We start from the raw sequence: 23,168 nt of genomic DNA, 5'->3' as shown, positions 1-23,168 counted from the left end.
TAACTAGAAAATCTTAATATACTTGTAAATTAAGGAGTGCATTTCTTTAACGTTACTTACTAAAGTTGAATATATGAAAACCCTATAAAGCAGCAAATCAACCTCTACATTCATACCTAAGAGAATAGTGTATCCACTAGTACTAACAGCACTACAATGTAACAACCCAAATGTCACTCGACAGTACACACATCAGTAGCGGGTACACAAATTCTGTTTTATTCAGAGAGGAGAATCGTAAACAGCAATGAAAATGAACCAACCAATGAACCAGCCTTCAGACGCGCAGGCTCAGCAGCCATGGCTCATGGGCCCAGCCTGGGATCTTCCCGGACCGGGGCACGAACCCGTGTCCCCTGCATCGGCAGGCGGACTCTCAACCACTGCGCCACCAGGGAAGCCCAAAATCTTTTTTTGGAGTACTGGAAATGTTATTTCTTGACTTGGTGGTCACGTGAGCAGTTTGTGTTGTGATAAATTGCTTCACTATACAATTGTTTTCTGCATCTTTCTGTATGTGCATTATATTTCACAATTAACATGTTTCAAAAGAAAAGGAGACAGGAAGCTGAGAGACTACAGTCATCTTCTAGCACCTTATAATCACTAGTCAGGACTTTGCCCTAACATTTAATAAGTATCCCTCTGCTGGTGGTTTCAATCTGGGTGGAATACAGAGGTGAGTGCTTATAAAAGCATAGACTACCTTTGGAAAGACAAGAAACTGGTCCTATTGTATGTTTTACAGGAGTAGAAATGGTTAGGAATGTGAGGGAATACTTTTCTTTTTCAAACCAGATCTTTTATGTTTTAAATTTTATAACTTCTGAAAGTATTACTTATTCAAACACATTAATTTTCTTAAAATAAAAAATTAATTTCATGACAGTTCCAAAAAAAAAAGTCTGATTTAGAACCAAAGAGTTTTCTGGAAGTTTAATTTCTTGTTATCGCATGTTTCCATACCACTATAAATATATAAGTTTCTACAAAATGACTGCAATAGTCCAAGAAAACAAACACAAATGAATTTTGACCCTTCTGGCATCTCCATATGAAAGAAATACAAAATTTTATTTTTAAGTTAAAACTCTCAGCTACATAAGCAATGAATTTCACTTAGTGGTTACTTCTACAATTGGAAGATATAAGATGATTCTGAATAAAAAGGCACTCAAAGGACTGTTAATTTCCCTTTAAAACACTTTGCCATTCTGGACCCAAGTGCAAGATTAAATTTTTCATGACTTCTCAAGCAAACTATTTTTACTTTCTGTTAAACAGTTGAAGAAACAAAAAGACACCTACTTACAAAAAACCATCAACAGCAGAATTCATTCAAGACAATATTCAAAAACACTTCTGGGACTGTAATATAAATGTAAAACCATATACCAATGTTTTTAACTATAAAAACTTCAATTATTTGTGCCCAGATAGAACTAACTGTAAATAAACACTGATCCTACAATGTGAAGAAAAAACACAGGAAGTAAGATATATAGAATAAACACAAGTTCTTCTCACTGATTATTCATTTAAAACATCAACAACACCATATATTCAACACACACAAATACTGGTTCATATATCCAAAGTGGTTTTAAACTAGCTGAAAAAACAGTATTCCCTCTTCACTCATCTCAACCTTCTCAAAGACATTACCAAATATACCTTTAACTTTAAACGCAAGAAATTACACCATGATGCCAAACTGACCATCAAGGCTGATTGCTGAAGGTGGGTAATGAAAATATAGTCTATTGTACTCGTCCCTCTGCTTTCGTTATGTTTCATATTTTCCAAATTAAAATGTTTCTAAAAATGCACATACATAAAACAAAAAGATTTAACATAGGGTTCTAGAGGGTAGGAAAAAAACCATGAATACACTTAGAAAAGAATATGAAACCACTTATGATTTTTCCCCAAAATGTGCCTTCTACCAATAAGTTTCTACTAAACATGACAGCAAAGGAATTTACATATACTATAAACTGATATGTAAATACTGATATATCACTTTATTACAACATAAAATATGTAATAAAAGAATGTATATAATAAGACAAGGTATATACCAGTAAACGTACTTGCATCATCCCTTTCTATTCTGGTTCCATCACTAGTTGACACACAAGTAAAGTGCAGAGGTTCAACTTCTAGAAGTCCAGTGAGAGATGTGAAACTACCTTCAGCAGCTGTGCAACTACTGACCTTTCCATTTCCTAATACAAAAAAGAGACAAGTTTTATAAAACGTGAATTAATCTTAAAAAGGCAATAGTCATATTGAGAATTATAGCTACTATTTCAATTTTAAATAGAAAGATGTATAAATGCATAAACACAGGGTTTACACAGGGCTTCAACAATGGACATGGTATTAAGGAAACACACAAATAGATACTAGTCTCCTAGCTACAAAAGCAGAGTTGCAGAGAAGCAACCTAGTGGCTCTTCACATTAACAAGAAACTACTATAACAAGTGATTTAGATTTTAAGTGAGGAATAGAAGACAAAAGAAAAACAATAAATAAATAAATAAAATAGATTTTAAATGAGGGGGAAAGATAACCAGCTACTTAGATTAGCTATTACTCAATCTGTTTAAGTATGCAAAATATCAGAATATATTCTATGATGTCAACGGTACAAATGACACTTATTAAAAACTAAAGAAATATTCTAAAATATTAGCAAGGTTTATCTATACATTTTATATTTTGAATATAATAGCAATACCCTAGAATGAGATATGCTACCTTATAATCATAAAAAGTTTAAGTTAGCACATGTAATAGTAAGAGAAAAATCAAATGGTCACAACTATGCGAATCATAAAACCACAGTAAGAAGGCTGGACAGAAGAACACAAAAGAATGAAGAGCGGTGTACATCGTACGAGGGGAGTAAGAGGGAAGGGTTATTTTTAGTACTTTTCAAATGTTCTAATCAGAGCACTACTTTTAAACAGAATTCTTTAACACACAAAGTAAAACAGAAAGAGAAGATGGAAAGAATGGAGAGATATAAAAAACATCATCAAACATCTGAAGGAATAAATTAAACGCAAGACTAAACCGTCAAAACCTTGTTCTCCAATGTCCCATTGGCACCCAGCATAGGACCTGACACGTGTGTTAAAAAAATATTTATTGAGCACTTATTCAATAGAAGACATGGGAGATACAAGAATAAAAGGACAGGCCCTAGTTGTCATGAAACGCATATTCTGTTCAAGGTTACCAGGTATTAAATAATTATACAACTGAACCTAAAGAAAGGTGCTATGCTTTACTTAAGAGAAGTTCAAAGGATAAATAAGTCAAGGGGAAATCAGTCTACGCCAGGGGTAATAAAATACTTCCATAATGAGGTGATGAGATATATGGGAATAAAAGATTTTTATGTATTTATTCCACTGGGACGGGAATCCAGGCAGAAGAAATGACATGAGTGAAATCCCTTCAGTAGGAAGGAACATGACACATTAGAGAAACTGAAAGAAAAATGTGCCTAGAGGAACATTTCTCAACCCCAAAACCCCTCTACACATCTTTAAAATAATTAAAAGAACTTGAAAATTGAGTTTTCATTTATGTTGGCTCTGTGTGTGTGTGTGTGTGTCTATATAGAAATATTTATCAAGGTAGAAATTATAAGATGAGAATACTTTAAACGTTAATTCGTATAACAGTAATAAACTCATTAGGTATAAAAATAAATAGCATATTGTAATGAAAAATGACTGTTATGACCAAGAAAACAAGGAATAATGGTCGTGCCAAGAAGGGCCGCAGCCACATGCAGCCTATTCGCTGCACCAACTGTGCCCGACGCGTGCCCGAGGATAAGGTCATTAAGAAGCTCGTCGGGGCTTCCCTGGTGGCGCAGTGGTTGAGAGTCCGCCTGCCGATGCAGGGGACACGGGTTCGTGCCCCGGTCCGGGAAGATCCCACATGCCGTGGAGCGGCTAGGCCCGTGAGCCATGGCCGTTGAGCCTGCGCATCCGGAGCCTGTGCTCCGCAATGGGAGAGGCCACAACAGTGAGAGGCCCGAGTATCGCAAAAAAAAAAAAAAAGCTCGTCATTTGGAACATCGTAGAGGCCGCAGCCATCCGGGACATTTCCAAAGCGAGTGTTTTCGATGCCTATGTGCTTCCCAAGCTGTATGTGAAACTGCATTACTGCGTGAGTTGTGTCATTCACAGCAAGGCAGTCAGGAATCGTTCTCGGGAAGCCGGGAAGAACCGAACACCTCCACCCAGATTTAGACCTGCTGGTGCTGCCCCACGACCTCCACCAAAGCCCATGTAAGAAGCTAAGTTCTTAAAGACTAAAGAAATACTGTCCCCTGGAAAGACAATAAAATGGAAATTATACTTTAAAAAAAAACAAAAATAACTTAATGAGAAGAGTGGTGATGTTTTACATTCTTGCATATCTCTTTAAAATCTGGCTTATCAGAAGGTAGCTGGATTTGCCCACCTGCCTCCACATTCAGTGTATTACAATAGGATGCTCTGGCAGAAATACATGAAGAAACGCTGACCCAAAACAAATATGTGATTGCAAAAGAACAGAATATTTTAATAAAGTATTAAATATTCAAAAACTTGAAAAGTGGTAGCTTAGGATTAGTTGCAATATGGTATCTGAAATCTTAAAAAAAGAACTTCTCAAACTCTATTACATTAAGATTAATTGGCCTATCTTATGCTTTTAGGTAATCTTCTGCCCATGCTTGATGTTGAATCACCATGCATCAATCATCGGGAAAATACTGGTCCACTGCTATATACAGATCTTCCAAATGTCAACACATTTCATCATATAATATCAGAAAATGACACTCACTAATATCATCGTAGCCCATCAAAAAAGTCATTAAAGCTCACTTTGGAGGAAACAAGTTTTCCAAAATTCTAATTTCTGCTTAAAAGTCTACTTCTAAAATTGGCAACAAGTATTATCAACTGGATGGATACTGACAGGCATTTTTTATTCATTTTTGAGAAAATACCTGCCAAATAATCAAATCTGAATAAACGTATTTTATCAGTCATTCTTGCAAATAAAAATGGTATACCATGAAATAAGCAACTAGTTCAGCTTATAACTCTAACAACTACACAAGTGCACTTCCTTGAAACAACCATGGTTCTTCAGCATGCAGCAGAAGTGTTTCATGCACACTTCCCATTTCATCACAGGACAGTTAAAAGATGCATACTCGTGGGTTCAAAATTTAATAAAATTAACAATTTTTACTGTTTCATCAAAGGTATTTCTAAGTGAAACTGCCATACTTTTTACTCTAAGTGCATGGGGAAGAACATCATGCTTTTGCATAATCAGTATGAATGTCAATGCAATGAAAAAAGGCAAGTAACATTGTTTTATCATGAAAACATTTAACCCGTGGACTCCCTGAAAGGATCTCAGGAACCCTGAGGGGACCTATGGACCACACTTTGAGAATCACTGGGCCACAGAAAGAAAACTAACAGGGCAGATCACACAAGATGTTCTCTGCTGTATTAGAGACTCTGGACTGCACAATTATGGAAAGAAATGAAAAGTATTTTAAGAAGAGAGAGAGGATGATCAGATCAGGTTTGCAGTCAAATATGATTACATTCATTGCATTGTGGAGAATGTACAGAAGTGAGCCAAGAACAGATGCAGAATGACTAGTTAGAAAGCTATTACTGTAGCCCAGGTTCAAAACGACTGTGGCTCAGACCGTAATATTGTGATTGTGGGAAGTAAGAGGATGGGCAGATTTGAAATATATGTTGGTGGAAAAATAGACAGAATCTGATGACAGCCTCATTGTGGAGGATGAGAAACAGAGGATAACATTCAGATTTCTGTTTTGTGCCATGGATGCCATTAGCTGAAAAAAGGAATGCTGGATGGTGAGAAATAAAATGAAGAGACGTTCATATGGAGACGTATATCACGACTTCTAAGTCCCTTCTTCTGGGACTATAATACTCTATAATGAGTATGGCTGCTCTTACTTATTTAACCCCCAGGCTTGGCCTGAGCTTTATGGTCCTCTCCTTACATTCTCTCTATAAGGAATTTCATTCTATCCTAAGGAGTTCAAAAGGCATCTACAGGTCTAGTTCTAACCCCTCCTCTGAGTTCTACTCATAATTAGACAAGTCACTTAGATAGAGACACACTGGCAGTAAGGTAGTCAGGAGCCTAAGTCATCAAACAGAGGCGATAACACCAATATCTAAGGCAGAATAAGTCATTAAAAAGCAAGTAACAGACCAGAAGTATAGTATGACCTCTTTCATTAAAAATGCTCATAAACACGTGTAGCAAATAAGTCTAAATAGCTAAGCATCCTGTTAACAATGGTGATCTAAAAGGATGAAGAGGTTAGAGTTGAGACATTTTATATTTTATTTATATTTCTATATCTGATTTTTCTCTTTTGCTTTTTTCACAACTCATAATTTACAAACCTGAGACTAACTCCCAAAATTTACTTATAATTAATGTGGTAATTATAATATGTTTACAAATAAATTTTTTAACATTTTGGTTTACCAACACTTGCAGTAAGTTCGGTAAGATGGAAGAAAACAAAAAATAAAGCGATCATTGCTCTATCTGACAAAACTAGAAAAACACCAAATTCTAGCACCTGAAAAGATTATACAAATAGTGCTATACATTCAATCCTAAAAACATATTCTTTAGAAATGCATACAAGAATACATGTAACATGGTGTACCAAGTTCACCTCAGGAGAGTGTGATAGAAGATGCAGAAAATTATTTTTTCTTTCTGCATCTTTGCTTATTAAAGTAAGTGTAAATTAATTTTATTTTCATATCTTGTAATATGAAATAACATGTTCCTTGAGTTTATGAACAAAGGCACACCACATAAAACTGAAAGGACTACAACAAATAACCAAATTTTAATCTATTAGCATTAAAGTCATACTGACATGCAATGAAACACACACACACACACACAAAACCAAATTTGCAACCCTTTCAAAAATAACTTCAATATTTTTTGAGGGGGGAGTTAAGAAACAAAGGCAAATAGTTTAATGACTCACAGATACTAAAGTTAAGTTCTAAAAATTTTAGTTCTCAAAGATAGAATGTAGTGACTACAATCTATTAAAAAATCAACGGTAACTTAAACCCAAGATATAAAATTCAGAAATTCCTTTAATAAAAGACTTTACTACCTGAAAGGACATCTGATAAATCAATTTCATCTGACTGGACACCAATGCTGCTGTTGTATACATTTTTACAAGAAGAGCCACTCATCTCCAAATCAAAGAGGACTGGATCGAATGGTGAACTATATAATCCATATCTGAAAAATAAAATAATGTCCTAACAATTTTCCTGTCAGCCATCTAATTAACAAATTATCTATTTACTTAGTTTTCAAAGCAGTTTTTACACAGGGCAGAAGGAAACACTATTAATTCCTTAAATTCACTGAATCTCAACTGTGTTCCCTGAAAACCTATACTCCAAAAGATATAGTCCAGAGACTCAATAAATCTGATTTCAATTAAGCTGATAACTAATGAACCAAGACAACCTTCATCTGCAGTCTGAATCAAGAAAGAGCTATCAAGCACCCCTCCCTTGCCTCAGTCATTACATTGACTCAGCAGAAGGTACAAAGGATTTGAGTACCATCTCATCGAAATCAAGATTTCTAATCTATAAAGATTATAAAAATCCTTGCTTTAAATAAAATACTTCAAATAATGAAGATTAGGCAAGAACTCAAATCTAACCTTTAGCTATTTCTTATTTCATTATGTTTAAGTTTTAGAAAATCAAACAGCAGATAAAGAATATTAGTTAAGGGCAATAAGTGATTTACATAATTTTGCTTACAAAGTTTTAACAACAAAGAAACAAATTACCTTAAGTGCTTCTACCATTAGCAAGATACACCACTTTTAAGTATTTTAATATAATTAGCCTTCTGAATAACCATCTCCAGGACTTCCAAAGTTGTTAAAGGGAATTATTTTCAGAGAAAATAAAGGGAAGAAAAACTTAAGCAAATATATATAATAACAGTTATGTGCAAAGGTGGTATCATATCCAGAAAGACCCATGATTAGTCATTTCATAGATTAAAATACCTTGTCTGAAGCAAAGCCTCCATTGGTGTTAGCCTGTCCTGTAACTGTCTGGACACAGCAGTAAGCAGAGATGCACACGTGGTACTGCACCCAGCCAAATCTTCATCTTTAACATAATTCAGTAAGACAAAATACCAGTAGACAGAACCTGAAAACAACAACAACAAATCAGTTGTTTAAATCACTGTTTCTTTTCCTCATTTTTCTCTAATAAAGAGAACTTCAGGTTTCATATTTATCAGTATGTCCCCTTTTCCTAGAAGGATTTTCTGGAAATAAAATCTGTAAGGGCAAATTACAAAGAAGGACTAACTCCTCGGAGGACTCTAAGAGGACACTGACAAAGAATTGCAATCATATTTTTGAGAAGTGTATAGGATCAACCTAGTCATTTAGGTTTTCAGTAACGTGAGATGACTCTGAGGGACATTTTATAATAGCTAGAAAAGCAGAGATGTCAGGTCCTTCAAGCCATCTTTCCTAAAATACTATTTCTCTGTACCAAAAATTTCAAAACCAGTTGATGGCAGTGAGCTACAAATAATATACTTTAGCAAGTGAATGAAGTATAGTTATTCCATACTGCCAGTTAGATACAGACCAAAGGTGACCATGATGATGTATTTTAAGACTCTAACTTGAGATATCTAACTAAATACACCCCATAATTTAAGCACCCTACCTCTAACACTATCCTCAGGAAACTGTTTTAAACACCAGAGACTATTAAAGTGAGCAACCAAGTCCAAAACATTCTACTCTATATAACAAACAGTTCATAGCTTTAGTCAATATATGTTCAAGGTAAATATAAACAGACTCTTTGTCTAAATTAAGGTATTGATAAAATAACCATTTATCAACTAACTTTGAGCAAGCTTTTTTTCTGGTATACCACCAAGATCAAATCCTTGTGGAATATGTTTATCTCATTGAGATAACTTGTTGAATGGTTATTTATAAAATAAAAGACTGTGAGAAATGCCTACAAAAAACTAACACTAGGTAAAGGACAAATTAGTAGCCCTTCATAGTAAATTCCTACCTGATAACTACATTCATTTTTGAATGGAATTTCCACAGTCTTTAGGTGCTGTAAAAAAAAAAAAAAACAACCCACTGGCTCCTTTTAGGGAATCAGAATTTGCCACAGACCCTACTATTCTCACACAATATGTGTATGAACCATTCTTCTTATTTATGTCATCTCTCTGGCACTTACTGACATTTTAGTTTGTGAACAGCCAAGCAACTCAATTATTTTAATGAAGTACAGAAAATGTATGAATTGAGATGACCTGGTTATTTACTTAAATCTCCCATTAACTTTTTCCTAAAAATAGTATCGAACAGAGTATCTGCCTACCCAATCACAATTTGAAACCCCTTAAAAAACCGATAAGCTACAGAAAAAAAGAAAACTAATTGAGAAAAAAAAAAGAAAGTTACTACACAACCCCAAGCATACTGTGAGATATTTCCTAAGGCTACAGCTATTTGTGATTGAACTAATTTCACATACCACCAGTTGCTGCTGCAGGTAAGAACGACATGTTATCAAGTAAGGCCTTCAACAGAACAGATCCAAATCCTGGTTGACATGGGTCACATTTGCCATTACTGAAAACGATTTTAAAAGAAAAAATTTAAACACATTACTCAAGGTCTAAATCCAACTCTAAGCATGGTGTAGTACTTTTAAAATCTTTAAAATGTGTTCATACAAATTGAAAGAAAATCTGCCTTAAAGCCCTACAGACATGCAGAAAGATAGTAGGGATTGATTATACTAAGGGTCTTTGTAACTGTTTTCTTACGCATTAAACCACCCTTTTTTTTTTTTTTTTTTTTTTTTTTACCAAAAAGGGCTAACAAGCAGGTATAGTCAATATAGACTATTAGCTTTTAAACACTTCCTAGATAGTTTCAGGGTTTAGAGAAAATGATCTGCGTAACACTACAAATAAGTCTGGTAAAATTATTATATAACTGGGAACAAGGCCTCAGGTGAACAATCCAAAGACAATCAGGGACAGTAAGAGTGAAAGTGGGGGAAGGGATCCCCTTACCAAACTCCCCAAAGTCTTCCTAATAGGCAAAGAAGCCTAGTAGAATTCTTTTATTACTAGATTTATTTAACATGACATTTTGCCCAAAAAAACCCAAATTTTTTCTTAGAATCTCAATAATCCTCATCAACTTTTGAAAATCCTCTTAAGTTATACATATATTCAACAGGAACCAAATAACACTATAGACAAGGTATCACCTGCCAAACTGCAGGTGCACCTACGAAGTATATTTTCAACTTAAAAAAAAAACCAGGGGCTTCCCTGGTGGCGCAGTGGTTGAGAGTCCGCCTGCCGATGCAGGGGACACGGGTTCGTGCCCCGGTCTGGGAAGACCCCACATGCCACAGACCAGCTGGGCCCGTGAGCCATGGCCGCTGAGCCTGCGTATCCAGAGCCTGTGCTCCGCAACGGGAGAGGCCACAACAGTGAGAGGCCCGCGTACCGCAAAAAAAAAAAAAAAAAAAAAAAAAAAGAAACCAACCTGATACACAAGGCTAGAAATCGTGCACACTTATGGGCTATGCTGCGTCCGGCCTCAAAGAAGCAAACATGTACAATGTCTAAAAGACATTTTCGTGTTTTTGAAAGCAGGCTCTCATTTCCTTCCTTTGAGCTGCAAAACAATAGCAGATGTTTAGGCTCATCTTGAACTTCCAATCATAACATCCAAAGGGCAATCCGTGGTAAATAAAATCTTATTAACCTTCCAGGTCCATTTGAATGTACTCCAGCTAACCAACAAAGAATGTCTAACACAAGGCTCTGGGCATGTTCTGTGATTTGGCCATCATCTGCTTTTCTACACAAAGTGTTAAGAAGTTTCTCATGAAATTCTGAAAACTGTAACATGGCACATCGTTGCACTCTACAAAAAAGAATATATAAACACATTAACAACCAAAATAGAAAAGTTAAAACTAAAGCTATTTCAGCCCGGTTGGACATATAATGTTTCATTTGAAATCATTACTATCACAATTTAAAAAAAGAACTTTTGAAAATTCCCAAGCACTATAAAGACATCAGGGATGAACCAATGAAGTGGAAAGACAGTATATACCATCACTGAGATAAGTTCTTAAGAGAAATGAAAAGCAGATAAAAATTTTCAAGTAAAAGTTAGGATTTAAAAATTTTGTTTATTTTGGTATATTTATTGGAATTCTTCCTTTGTACTCTTATTACTTTAAGAATAGTAGAAGAAAATGAGGTTACCAAAATGAGGTTACCTTTCCTTAGAAATTGAAGTTTTCTTAAATCTTCGGATGGTGACTGAGACTTCCTGAAGTAAGTCACAGCCCCGGAGGTTTTCGGATTTACGGGTGCCACTTGCATTTTCATTCTTAACATTAGAGGATTTTTCCTAAACATACAAAAATAAATAACTGAATGAACAAACAAATGAAACAAAAAAAATATTTACTATTAAAGTCTATAAATAAAAGAATATAACTGAATTATGGCTATCAAAACATAAATCTCAAATTAAAATGACAGCTTTCACCCTCATATTCAGTAAATGACTAATTTAGCCCAGAATTATAACAGGGCAAGAAAGATAGACATAGTCACTGTTTAAAGGTAATAACCCAATGAATTAAGATTATAAAGCCAAAGTCTTGAGTCTAAGTCCCAGCTACAGCTCTACAGGATATGCCAGCTCCCCAATCTCTAAGGTTCACTCACTTTCAACATGAAAAAATGGAGGTAATAACACCTGCTCTGCCTACCTCAGAGTTATTTTGAGGATTAAATCAGATAAAGTACACAGAAGTCCGTGACAAATTGGAAGACCTATACAAATATAAGATGATTGGTGTTCCTGATACTGCTATTGTTGCTTATGAATAATGATGAGAGAGAAACAAAATCTCCAGAGTTCGGGCAAGTCCAAGATCAAACAAGTATGAAGACACTGCATGATATATAGCTAGCTGTAGAAAATGAACCATGAAAATTAAGATACATCTCTAAAATCACTTCTCAACTTCTGTTCCTGCAGTCTCCCAAATGTTTACAAAAAAAAAAAAAAAAAAGTGGTGCATTATCAGTAGAGGGCAGAGAAACCCAAGGAACCAAGAATAATTATACAGGGAAGTACCTGCTAACAATTATTCCCTACTGAATATACTTTATATAAGCTAGGTAGTCGGCTTAAAGTTAATTCAAATATTTTCTCCTTGATTATATATTTTTAACTTGCTGCAGAGAAAAAATACAAACAAAGTGTCTACTGATAAATCAATTATGGGCCATACTACTTCTAACAGTGTGTCAAATCTCAACCACCATGTTTAAAACAGCATGTTACAGTTCAGAATGATACTGTTTCATACCTTGCCTGCTGCAACTTTTGCCAAGAGTGAAGCAAGTGAATAACCCTTGTTACTCTGGTGTTTTAGGGATGGAAGTCTTACTACTGGACGTATACCACCATTACAGATCTCATCTGTTCCTCTTTCATTCACTGCCTTGACATGGATTAAAAATGAACGATATTTTCCTCCTGCCATACCTAGAGGAGTGGTACAGAAGGGGATAAATTATTCAATCACCAAAAAATCAAATTGTTTTTTGTCTTCCCAGAGCAAGTTAAATTAACTCCACAAAAAGAAAAATAGACTTGGCCAGAATTTTTGAATTACACTGTTTGCATACAATATGGCTAAATAACCTTTGGTAGCAAAAGAACAAAAAGCACAGGAGTTATATGAACAGCGTAAGATAGAAAGTTTTGACACCTGGCATGTTTTACCCCAATCAAAGAAGTTATTCATTTTAATAACAGAAATTTTGTGAACTACAGAAAAACACAAAGAAAAAACTGTCATTAAAGCACTGCCCAAAGATAATGATGTATCATATGTGCATCCAGCCAGTCCTTTAATTCACGCATGCACACACATACATATGTGAATGCATACATACACATAAGCATTATAGCATTACAGTTGAAAAAGCACAGGCTTTGAAGCCACTACCTGGCTTTGACAATGGTTCTGCCATTTTATTAGGCATGTGACAAATTAACCTCTCCATGGTTCAGTTTCTTCCAAAGTAAATGAGAATAATAATAGTACCTACCTCAAAGGTAACTGAAACACTTGTAACTGCATGGCACAAAGGAAGCACTAGATGAATATTGGTTGTTATTATCACTAGCTTCAATTTTATATGGTTTTAACTAAGCTGAGATCGTACTATACAATCTATATGTAAAATTTATTGCAAAAATACCCTCAAACTAATATACCCATGAACAAACCATAAGCTGATTGTTGCCTAAGCAGTTATGAAATCCTTCTGTAATTACAAAAGCTACTTTTGTTGTTTTCCGCTGATCTGTCTGCCTACTGTGCTAGTGCCACACTGTTACATTCTTCTTACTGTTGCATTATTCTAGGTTCTAGCATCTAATAAGACCCTCCTCCTCAATCTTCTTCTTCTAAATGTCTCTGGCCAATATCATCCTTTTATTCATCCACAAAAATTTAGCAATCATTTTCTCCAGTTCAAAGTTTTAGGAATTTGATGGGAAGAATAGTCATTTCTACTAAATTCTGGGAAAATTAACACTTTTACATTACTGAGTCTTTTGAAATACATGTTACATAATTGTATCCCCAATTTTGTCAAAGCCGACATTTGAATTTTCATATAAAATTTTCAGTTTCACACTCTCATTCAACAAAATTAACTTATACTCTCAGCAATATGAGAGAAGAGATGTTATTAGTTTTGCTCACCACTGTAACCCAGTATGTGGCCTAACACATCATAGGGTCTCACAAAGTTAATGAATGAATGAATAAGATGTAGTCAAGGGAGTACATTCAAACTTGTGTATATACTATGTCTGCAGCTAAAGGTAAGTGTGTGAATGGGGAGAAACATTATGAAGGGAATGTACACAAATTAAAATAGTTGTTACTTAGGTGGTCAGATATGTTCTTGGTTTAGGGAAGGATCTCCACACCTTACCCACCTCCAATTTTACTTTAACAATCAAGGTAAGTGTCTCATTTGTTGGCTTTTTTTATTCACCCCTGAGATACAAAGGTGAAATAAATGTCCTACTACTGCAATATCTAATATCTTACAGATATAAGATATAAAATATACATTAATTATAATTTGTGCTTAAGACACTCAGATCATTACATCTGATACTTTCAAAACTCCTCTATAGAAATCCCATAAAAGAAGATATTATAACAATATACAACACTCTGAAGACACAGGACTTTAAATTGATGGAAAAGGCAAACATGGCAGAACATGATGTCTGGTTATTTGAAGAATTCTGTATGTCATGCTAAGTCATCCTACATTCATCTTCTTTATGCTTTTTTAAAAAGCACTGAGGGGCCTCCCTGGTGGCGCAGTGGTTGAGAGTCCGCCTGCCGATGCAGGGGATACGGGTTCGTGCCCCGGTCTGGGAGGATCCCATATGCCGCGGAGCGGCTGGGCCCGTGAGCCATGGCCGCTGGGCCTGCGCATCCGGAGCCTGTGCTCCGCAACGGGAGAGGCCACAACAGTGAGAGGCCCGCATACCGCAAAAAAAAAAAAAAAAAAAAAAAAAAGCACTGAGACCTTCAAGACACAGAAAGTAGGATCTGAAGTTTCACATAACAATAATCACTTATGAGAGGAAATTACCTCAGCTACCAGGAAACTGATGGAATCACTAATGAAAAGTCCCCCAAAAAACAATACCTTACTTTTCTGAAATCAGTATTTTCTAATCTACTTTTACAATTGTGGGATTATTTATTCTGCTTTTGTAAAATATGTTACTCCACCTTTAACAAGTTTGGGGCTTGTTAACGTCAACATCCCAGCATGCCCTGATAGATCAAGGCCACTAGCAAGCCATACTGGCCCACACAGAATGTCTTCTTTATGATCTTCTAAAAATGGACATAATCTAAGACCTAAAAAGAAAAAGACACATTTTTCTTTTAAATTAGCTTATAATTTAAAATGTAATATTTAATAAGCAAATATCCATCCCATTTACATGAAACAGCACCACACAAAATTCCATATTTGAATGTGTTCAAATAAGAATTCACTATCATGCTAAGGAACTATAATCAATTATCTGATATATTATGTTGCTTTTCCACTCCCATATTATTTACATTCACCTTGATTAAAAAAAAAATTATAGAACCATGACATGATTTCAAATCTCAAGATATTAAAAAACAAGAATGCAAGTATTAGAGCAGCTGTGTTCACAAAGATGAGCTGAAAGTTAAAGCATACTGCCAAAGCAGAATTATAGGTTATTTTTAACTGTGTTCTTAAAACCATGTTTTTGCAAGCCATAAGGAAATCTTTGCCCAACATGATGCATTTGGATCACTACTCCTTTTACTGTCATGGACAACAGCTCTATAATTTAACTCACACTGTGATTCCTCTACATCCATGTGCTGCATTTCTTCATTCAAATCAACCAGGGACGGTTTCCCATTTTGTTCCACTTCAATGTTAAGAGCTGGAGACAAAGGAAAGGTGATCTGCCTATCTACTGCTGTTTCTAGAGGATAAAAATATTAGTAAACTTAATTTTGCTTAATATCAATGATTTATGTGCCTAAAATTCTAAAATTCTCAGTTAAACTGGGAACTGCAGTGATTTTTATCACAGATGCTAAAATGGTTGTTAGGAGAAGAAGAAAATTAGATTCAATTGTTTCACACACTCTTCTCTCTTTTAATGGTGGATATTCACCTGAAGAAATAATCTGCTGGCAACTAAACTAAGAATTCTTACCCTAGGCTACACAGTACCGCACCTGAAGGCTTTTGAAAATACCAACACCTAAGTCCTAACCCAATTACATCAGAGGCTGTCATGATTCAAAATAATACACACACACACACACAAATACACACATATATATACAAACACACATATATACACAAACACATACATACATATTTGTGAAATAGGAAACTTTTCAGGTTTCAATGTTTTTACCCCTGATGTGAAGTAGCCATTTTACTCTTAAAGTATCCCCAGTTTTTTAAATTATCCTATTAAGAAGAAAACACTGAGAAATAACATCTAGTTTCCAATATGCCAAGTATGTACAATCTATTTTAATAACTCAATACATCAAATTCGGAACTTGTAAGAAAGATAAATAAAGATGAATATATTTCTGGCATTACCTTCTGGGTTTTACTAATAACCTTAAAAGAATATGTGACTCCATAACAAAGCTCTTTTCCCAATCAAGTCTCCTCTTAGGAAGAGAAATGTGTAAGTCTACTAATGCTAAAAGTGAAACTAACTCACAAAGGAACTAACTGCATTTCCCAAGAACCATAATTAAATTACTCAAGTTTATGCAAGTCTGAACAACAATGAGTTACTGAAAAGCTCTTAAATGTTCTCTGGATTAACTTTTCTAAATAGAACCACAAAAAGTAAAGAAGGAAAATAGCACAGGGGTGGGTGGGGGGGCAAGGAGGGACGTCAAACCTAGACAGCCAAGTTGAAAATTCGTTTTTTTAAGAAACCAACTACAAGATAAATCTTCAAATGTAAAATTTGATCCATTCTTACCATTGACTTTCCCTAAGCCTGGAGCTTTATTTTTCAGCAGTGTCACTTGTATCTGTGGGATATTGGTGATGTTTGAGTTCAAAACAAATTTGAAGTCCACATGTCCAACCATACAAGCTTTAGGTAGAACCAATTCAAAAACGTGTTCATCCCAGCTGTTGCTGTCAAGTAAGGGAGAAAATAATAAATAATGCGAAAATCTTTCTTCAGCCGTAACCATTTTACCACTAATATCACCTTTCGTACTCTGATTTGCAGCCTCCAACAAAACTTAGTGCTTCTCAATCGGATCAGGAGAGAAGGTAAGCAGTTCTATTGAGAAAGATTAAACTTAGGGCAATGAATAATCTTACCTCAGGAATCTCTACCTGCCTTCGGAACTGTACATTCCAAAAAGCCCTTGTTCCTGTAAGTGTGAGCTACTGTGCATCAGAATTATGTGCAGATTCATGGGCCCCACTCTGAATCTAAGAGTGGGGTCACAAGAATTTGTATTTTAAAATAAGAACTTTTTGTATTTCTTATACATGTCCATTCTCTGATTTTAAATTCTACATATATGTTGAAAAATAAAACTCCACTAAATTCCAGATTCATATCCAAATGCCTACCAGGTATCTCAAACTTTTCATAAATAAACCCAAATTACTTGATAACCAACTTCAATATCAGTAAAAAGAAATTCCATTTTTCAATTAGCTCAATCCAAAACATTAGAGTAATCCTTAACTATTCTCACTCTCAGCAGATGCTCAGTACATTAGCATACACTATTCCTTCTACCTCCAAACTGTATGTGAGCACTCTTCTCACTTACTCCATCAACTATCATCATGGTCCAAGTTACCATCAACACCACCAAAGTTACCTGAATTACCACAATAGCAATCAAGTTAGAATCCTTGCTTCTATCACTTCCCCCCAATACACACACCACAACCACTCATAATCTACTACCAACACAGCAGTCTTAATGTATCCTTCTAATATATAAATTATATTGCATCACTCCTATATTCCAAACTATCTAACATCTTCCCATCTCACTCAACATAAAAGTCTCACTATGGCCTATAAAGATGGTCATGATCTGGCTACCAACTATTTCCTTTGATCTCACCTCCTACCACTCTCCTCCATGTTCACTGCACTCCAATAGTAGTGTCCTTGCTCTTCCTAAAATTCATAAAACATACCTCTCAGGGTCTCTGTACTTACTATTGTCTCCAAATTAATGTCTTCATGGAGGCCTTTCTGAGGGCCCTTATATAAAAAATATTACACATATTTTCTCTCCTTCTCTCACTCTCACACACATGTACACCCAACAACTATTCTATCACCATACTGTTTTAACATGTTTCAGAGCTTTTATGACTATATGACATAGTAGGTATCTGCTACTGTCTGTCTATCCCCATCAGAATGTAATTCCATGAAAGCCATATTATTAGTGCCTTCAAAAGTACCTGCACAATTGGGAGATTGGGATTGACAAATACACACTGCTATATATAAAACAGATAACTAATAAGAACCTACTGCATAGCACAGGGAACCCTACTCAGTACTCTGTAATGGTCTATATGGGAAAAGAATCTAAAAAAAGAGTGGATATATGTATATGTATAACTGATTTACTTTGCTGTATACCTGAAACTAACACAACATTGTAAATCAACTATACGCCAATAAAAATTTTAAAAAAACAGAAAAAAGGAAAACTCATATTTAAAAAAAAAAGTACCTACACAAAACAAACATTTAAGTATTTAGTCACACAATCCACAAATTTATTTAACAAACTAACTGCAATGATGGATTACTCTTAGCGTTTTATCCTACAACTAAGAATGTAGTCATTTCTAAAATTAAGGTGACAGATGCAAGGAACAAAGCTGTTACTATGCAAAAGTTAAGAGAAAGAGTAACATATATAATAACTCTATGTTGTCTCTAACAAATATATAAGATGAGCTTGGAAGAATGTTTTACCTGTCAGTCTGTAGTTTCCAAGTTCTAGTATGCTGAGCAGCATCTCCATGATGTTGCTGATGCAAATGCTGAGGATGCCTCCTTTGCTGCTGTTCTTGTTGAACTTCTACCCAGCATGGAGGAACAGTAGCTGAAAACCGTGGAGTCAAAGTCTCAAAGCGGGTTAGCTCCACTAGAGACGTCAAGATGTCAAGGGTAAATGGCTGGTCCACCAATAAATCAACTCCTTAACAACAGTGAAAGCAGAATTTGAAATAGGTTTTAACAAAAGAAGTTTTACCATGTTTTTTGTATAGTCAGTTACAACATTCGCCAAACAGCCTCAAAGTTAAGAATGTAGGCTCAGATACCTATATACAACTAAAGGGACTAGCACCGACTGCACAACTAGCATTAGGAAAACTCCATCTTGAATATTCTAAAGTACAGAGAGGGTACTTATTGGAGAAACCTAAACTCAACCTGTTAGAAGAGCCCTGGCTGAGCTTTAACGAGCGCCAGGTTAACAAGGGCAACAGAAGTAGTGGTGCTGAAATGCAAGCCTGACTTACATCAGATCAATAATTAGGTTTTACACTTTGTTATTTACAAAACAAAATGCTAAACATCTGCAAGCACATAATATCTGCCCCGTTTTACTGTATTAAAAAGTAATTTTTAAGAAGTCAAAGCTATACTGACGGCAAACAGATACTTACAAACCAAAAGCTTAAACAGCATTTTTTCCACTTCTGGGGTAGTCAAGAATACCTTGTATACATACCAGTATCATACGAGTAACAACCTGCTTCAGAGAGATTAGTTTGCATTTACAAATATATGTATTCACATCTGTGAAATGCCTAACATAGGACAAAGCTGAAAAAATGGTGTTCTTATTCCAATTAACAAAAATAACTTTTAAAAAAGACTAAAATATGGGGCTTCCCTGGTGGCGCAGTGGTTGAGAATCTGCCTGCCGATGCAGGGGACACGGGTTCGAGCCCTGGTCTGGGAAGATCCCACATGCCGCGGAGCAACTGGGCCCGTGAGCCACAATTACTGAGCCTGCGCGTCTGGAGCCTGTGCTCCGCAACAAGAGAGGCCGCGACAGTGAGAGGCCCGCGCACCGCAACTAGAGAAAGCCCTCGCACAGAAACGAAGACCCAACACAGCTATAAATAAATAAATAAATAAATAAATAAATAAATAAATAAATAAATAAATAAATAAATAAATAAATAAATGGTACTATTTAAAAAAAAAAGACTAAAATATGAAATCTGGTAAGTTTAGAATAGTTTCACAAAGAAAGTTGACACTGCATTCTATATAATTATTACAAGTGTACTTCAAATTACATTTTTCCTCAAAGCTTAGAGCTTTTAAAAATCTGACTGAAACTGTATTAAATGTTGTTTGTAAACATTAACAGCGTATCAATGCTCCTTCTTTATTTCTTTCTTTATAATCTAATTCACCTTTACTAAATAGTATTTTTATGGAATTTATATGAAAACTCTTATTACACCAATACCCTATAAAATATGAAAATATTCAATACGTTAGCTTTTTAAACCAACTTGTGTAATCAAGACAATCAAGTCTAATTATACATAGCAAGAGACATGAGTCACTTTATCTCAACCAGAGGATAATCTTGCCTCTCCAGGGCCATTTGAATGAGGATAACTGTGTGTGCTACAGGAATCAAGTAGGTAGAAGCCAGAGATACTGCTAATACAGCACAGGACGGCCCTCCCACAACAAAGAATTACCTAGTCCGAAACGTCAGTAGTGCTGAGAATGAGAAACCCTGCCTTACGGTAGTAAAGACTGCTATATATTATACAAGTAATCACTAAAATTAAGATATATTATACTAGTAATCACTAAAAGTTTCCCTTTGATGCAAAGAAGAATGATCAAATGCACAAATATAAGTATTCATGAAGAACAAATACCAACTTCATGTATTATTTGTTTGGAATACATTTGAGTTTAAACACATTTTTTCTTTAAAGATTCATTAAATTTCTTTTAAATGCTAGGTTTGGGGAATAAAATGTGGTAAGTGCTAAGAATAAAACATAACAGCACAATGGAAGTACAAAAGGACTGTGGTATAGGGAAAGGATAAGGAAAGAGAGCTTAGTGTAACATATGAAGAGCATGAAACTGAATACACTTAAGAAATCATGAAAAGTTTCCTATAATTGGAGGTTGAGAAAAAGACTAGAGTTATTAGCCCACAGAGCAAGTAAAGCTTTTTAAGCAGGAGTAACAATGCTAACATTACTTCTTTTGAAAAACAAGTTTTGGAGGGCAGTAGAGAAGATGGGTAGGAGAAAAGGAGGAAAAACAACAAACAAAACCAAACCTATCTAAAGGTTCACAATGGGGCAATGAGAGTCTGAATATATCACCCCTGGGAAAGAATATTTTTTCAGCATTTTTATTCCAGTAGTAATATTAGTAATATTAGCCATTCCACTCACTTTACACTTACTTAATGAACTCTTCTCTTTTTCACACGCTTTGTTGCTCCCTAACTAGACCGAAAGCTCCTTAACGACCAAAATAAGGTTTTTACCTCTTAGGTGACTTCACCAAAAATGATCAACCTACCACAGGTTGAGAACCATTTCTTATTCTAATGTTTACAACATTTTCCAACTACTGAAAAAATAGTGATAAACAATAGACAAAAACAAGCCTGGCAAGAGAATGTCAACAAGGAAATGAACTCTCTCAAAGTAACCAAGAATTGACTATAAAAAATGAAATAATGTTTAAGATTATATAAGAAAGATCCAGAAAACTTTGAACATCACAAGAATTTGCATTTTTAAGAATCATTTTAAAAAGTTAATACCTGAAATGCCAGGACTTGAAGGATTTGATAAAGGTTTGGAACCTTCTGAAGACGGTTCTATTCCTTTAGAAAGAGATCCATCCACTAGTATGTCAGCTTCATCAATATCATCACAGGTTCCTCCAATTTGGAGAAAATGAAGCTCACCACCTACAGTGTAGTAAAATTCCATCAACGTAGGTACGTGAAAAATAGGTAAACAGACAAGTGCCTACTATTTAGTTAAGAAACTATTTATTTTAATATCACTCAAAAGGCAAAAAAAGAGGGCTACCAAAGTGACATATCTCTAAGAATTCAGAAATCAAACTGTCAAGGAAAATTAAATTTAAATTTAATGATGAAAATGGCAAATACATAAACATATGTAAAAATAGTTATTTATCTAGTACTTACATGTGTAAGACACTATTTTAAATGCTTAATTCATTTAGTCTTCACAAATAACCTTAAAGTAGGGAGTATAATTGTGGCCACTTTACAGATGAGGAAACTGATGCACTAGCTACACTGGAATCCATAGCCCAATCTCATAATCACAGCAGTAACAAAATGAACAAAGACTCTTAATTTTTTGAAGCATTCACAATAAAACGAAATCAAATTTCTATTTTTCATATTTCTATCACAGAAAAGAAAATGGAAAACAAGCTTAACAAATATTTAAGACCAAAAAAAACCACAAGAATATTTGGAGATTCGCTTCCAGAATAATAAGGAAGACAAAAATCTTATTCGTGAAAAGCATCTATAAATTGGACAAAACTGTAATTTAAACAGAGTGGGTCAAACGGTGAAAACCAGCAGATATGCTACTACTGCCACAGGGGACTCTGATTTGGAAAGCTTGTCTGCTTAACGTGGCGAAAAGAAGGCCCATCTACTCTACTATCTGAAGTCAGAATCCTGTGTAGGGCAAGCAAAACACTAGAAATAACGAGAGATTAAGAAAGAATTACAAGAAGTGAGAGAAACATAGGGGGCTTGGTAAACATTCCACATATCCCACATTGATCAGAGGTTGCAAATATGTGCAGCAAAGACCAGATGGGGTCCAAGCCATCAACACATTCTCAGTCAACCAAGTCCCCATGCCTATGCAGAAAAGACCTGAAAGGGCACAAGAGAAAATAAAAATAAAGAAAATAACAGCCAGGGCACACCTGAACACAACCTTACCAGTAAAGGTGTTTCGTCACAACCAATTATCAAAATCATTGGCTGAATACTAAACTATGTGGACAGAGAGGCAACAAATAAGATACAAGTCTTAAAAAATAAAAATCAGAGGGTTTCCCTGGTGGCGCAGTGGTTGAGAATCCGCCTGCCAATGCAGGGGACACAGAGTCGAGCCCTGGTGCAGGTAGATCCCACATGCCATGGAGCAACTAAGCCCATGCGCCACAACTACTGAGCCTGCGCTCTAGAGACCGTGAGCCACAACTACTGAAGCCCGCACACCTAGAGCCCGTGCTCTGCAACAAGAGAAGCCACTGCAATGAGAAGC

General features: G+C 35.4%; 2 protein-coding genes across 2 annotated transcripts in view; one reads left to right on the top strand and one right to left on the bottom strand.

Moving 5' to 3' along the window:
• The window catches only part of BIRC6 (baculoviral IAP repeat containing 6), a 238,845-nt gene that overhangs the window by 156,541 nt on the left and 59,136 nt on the right, over positions 1-23,168 (bottom strand). The window contains 13 exon segments of the mRNA XM_082642249.1: positions 2,082-2,228; positions 7,231-7,364; positions 8,158-8,305; positions 9,680-9,777; positions 10,711-10,842; positions 10,933-11,094; positions 11,459-11,592; positions 12,566-12,744; positions 15,032-15,163; positions 15,646-15,777; positions 16,813-16,973; positions 18,808-19,033; positions 21,662-21,811. Of these exon segments, the coding sequence (XP_082498375.1) occupies positions 2,082-2,228; positions 7,231-7,364; positions 8,158-8,305; positions 9,680-9,777; positions 10,711-10,842; positions 10,933-11,094; positions 11,459-11,592; positions 12,566-12,744; positions 15,032-15,163; positions 15,646-15,777; positions 16,813-16,973; positions 18,808-19,033; positions 21,662-21,811 (1,935 nt within the window).
• Positions 3,757-4,722, top strand: LOC309815622 (small ribosomal subunit protein eS26-like; the record flags this gene model as incomplete). Its single annotated transcript, XM_082642527.1, has 2 exons — positions 3,757-3,870; positions 4,086-4,722. The coding sequence occupies 2 exons, from the start codon at positions 3,757-3,759 to the stop codon at positions 4,317-4,319; spliced, it is 348 nt and encodes a 115-aa protein (XP_082498653.1). The 3' UTR covers positions 4,320-4,722.

This window comes from Mesoplodon mirus (assembly GCF_964341445.2).
Source record: "Mesoplodon mirus genome assembly, chromosome: 14".
In the NCBI taxonomy this organism is placed as follows: Eukaryota; Metazoa; Chordata; class Mammalia; order Artiodactyla; family Ziphiidae; genus Mesoplodon; species Mesoplodon mirus.
Note: the sequence above shows the minus strand (reverse complement) of the source record. Positions and strands in the feature narration are given on the sequence as shown.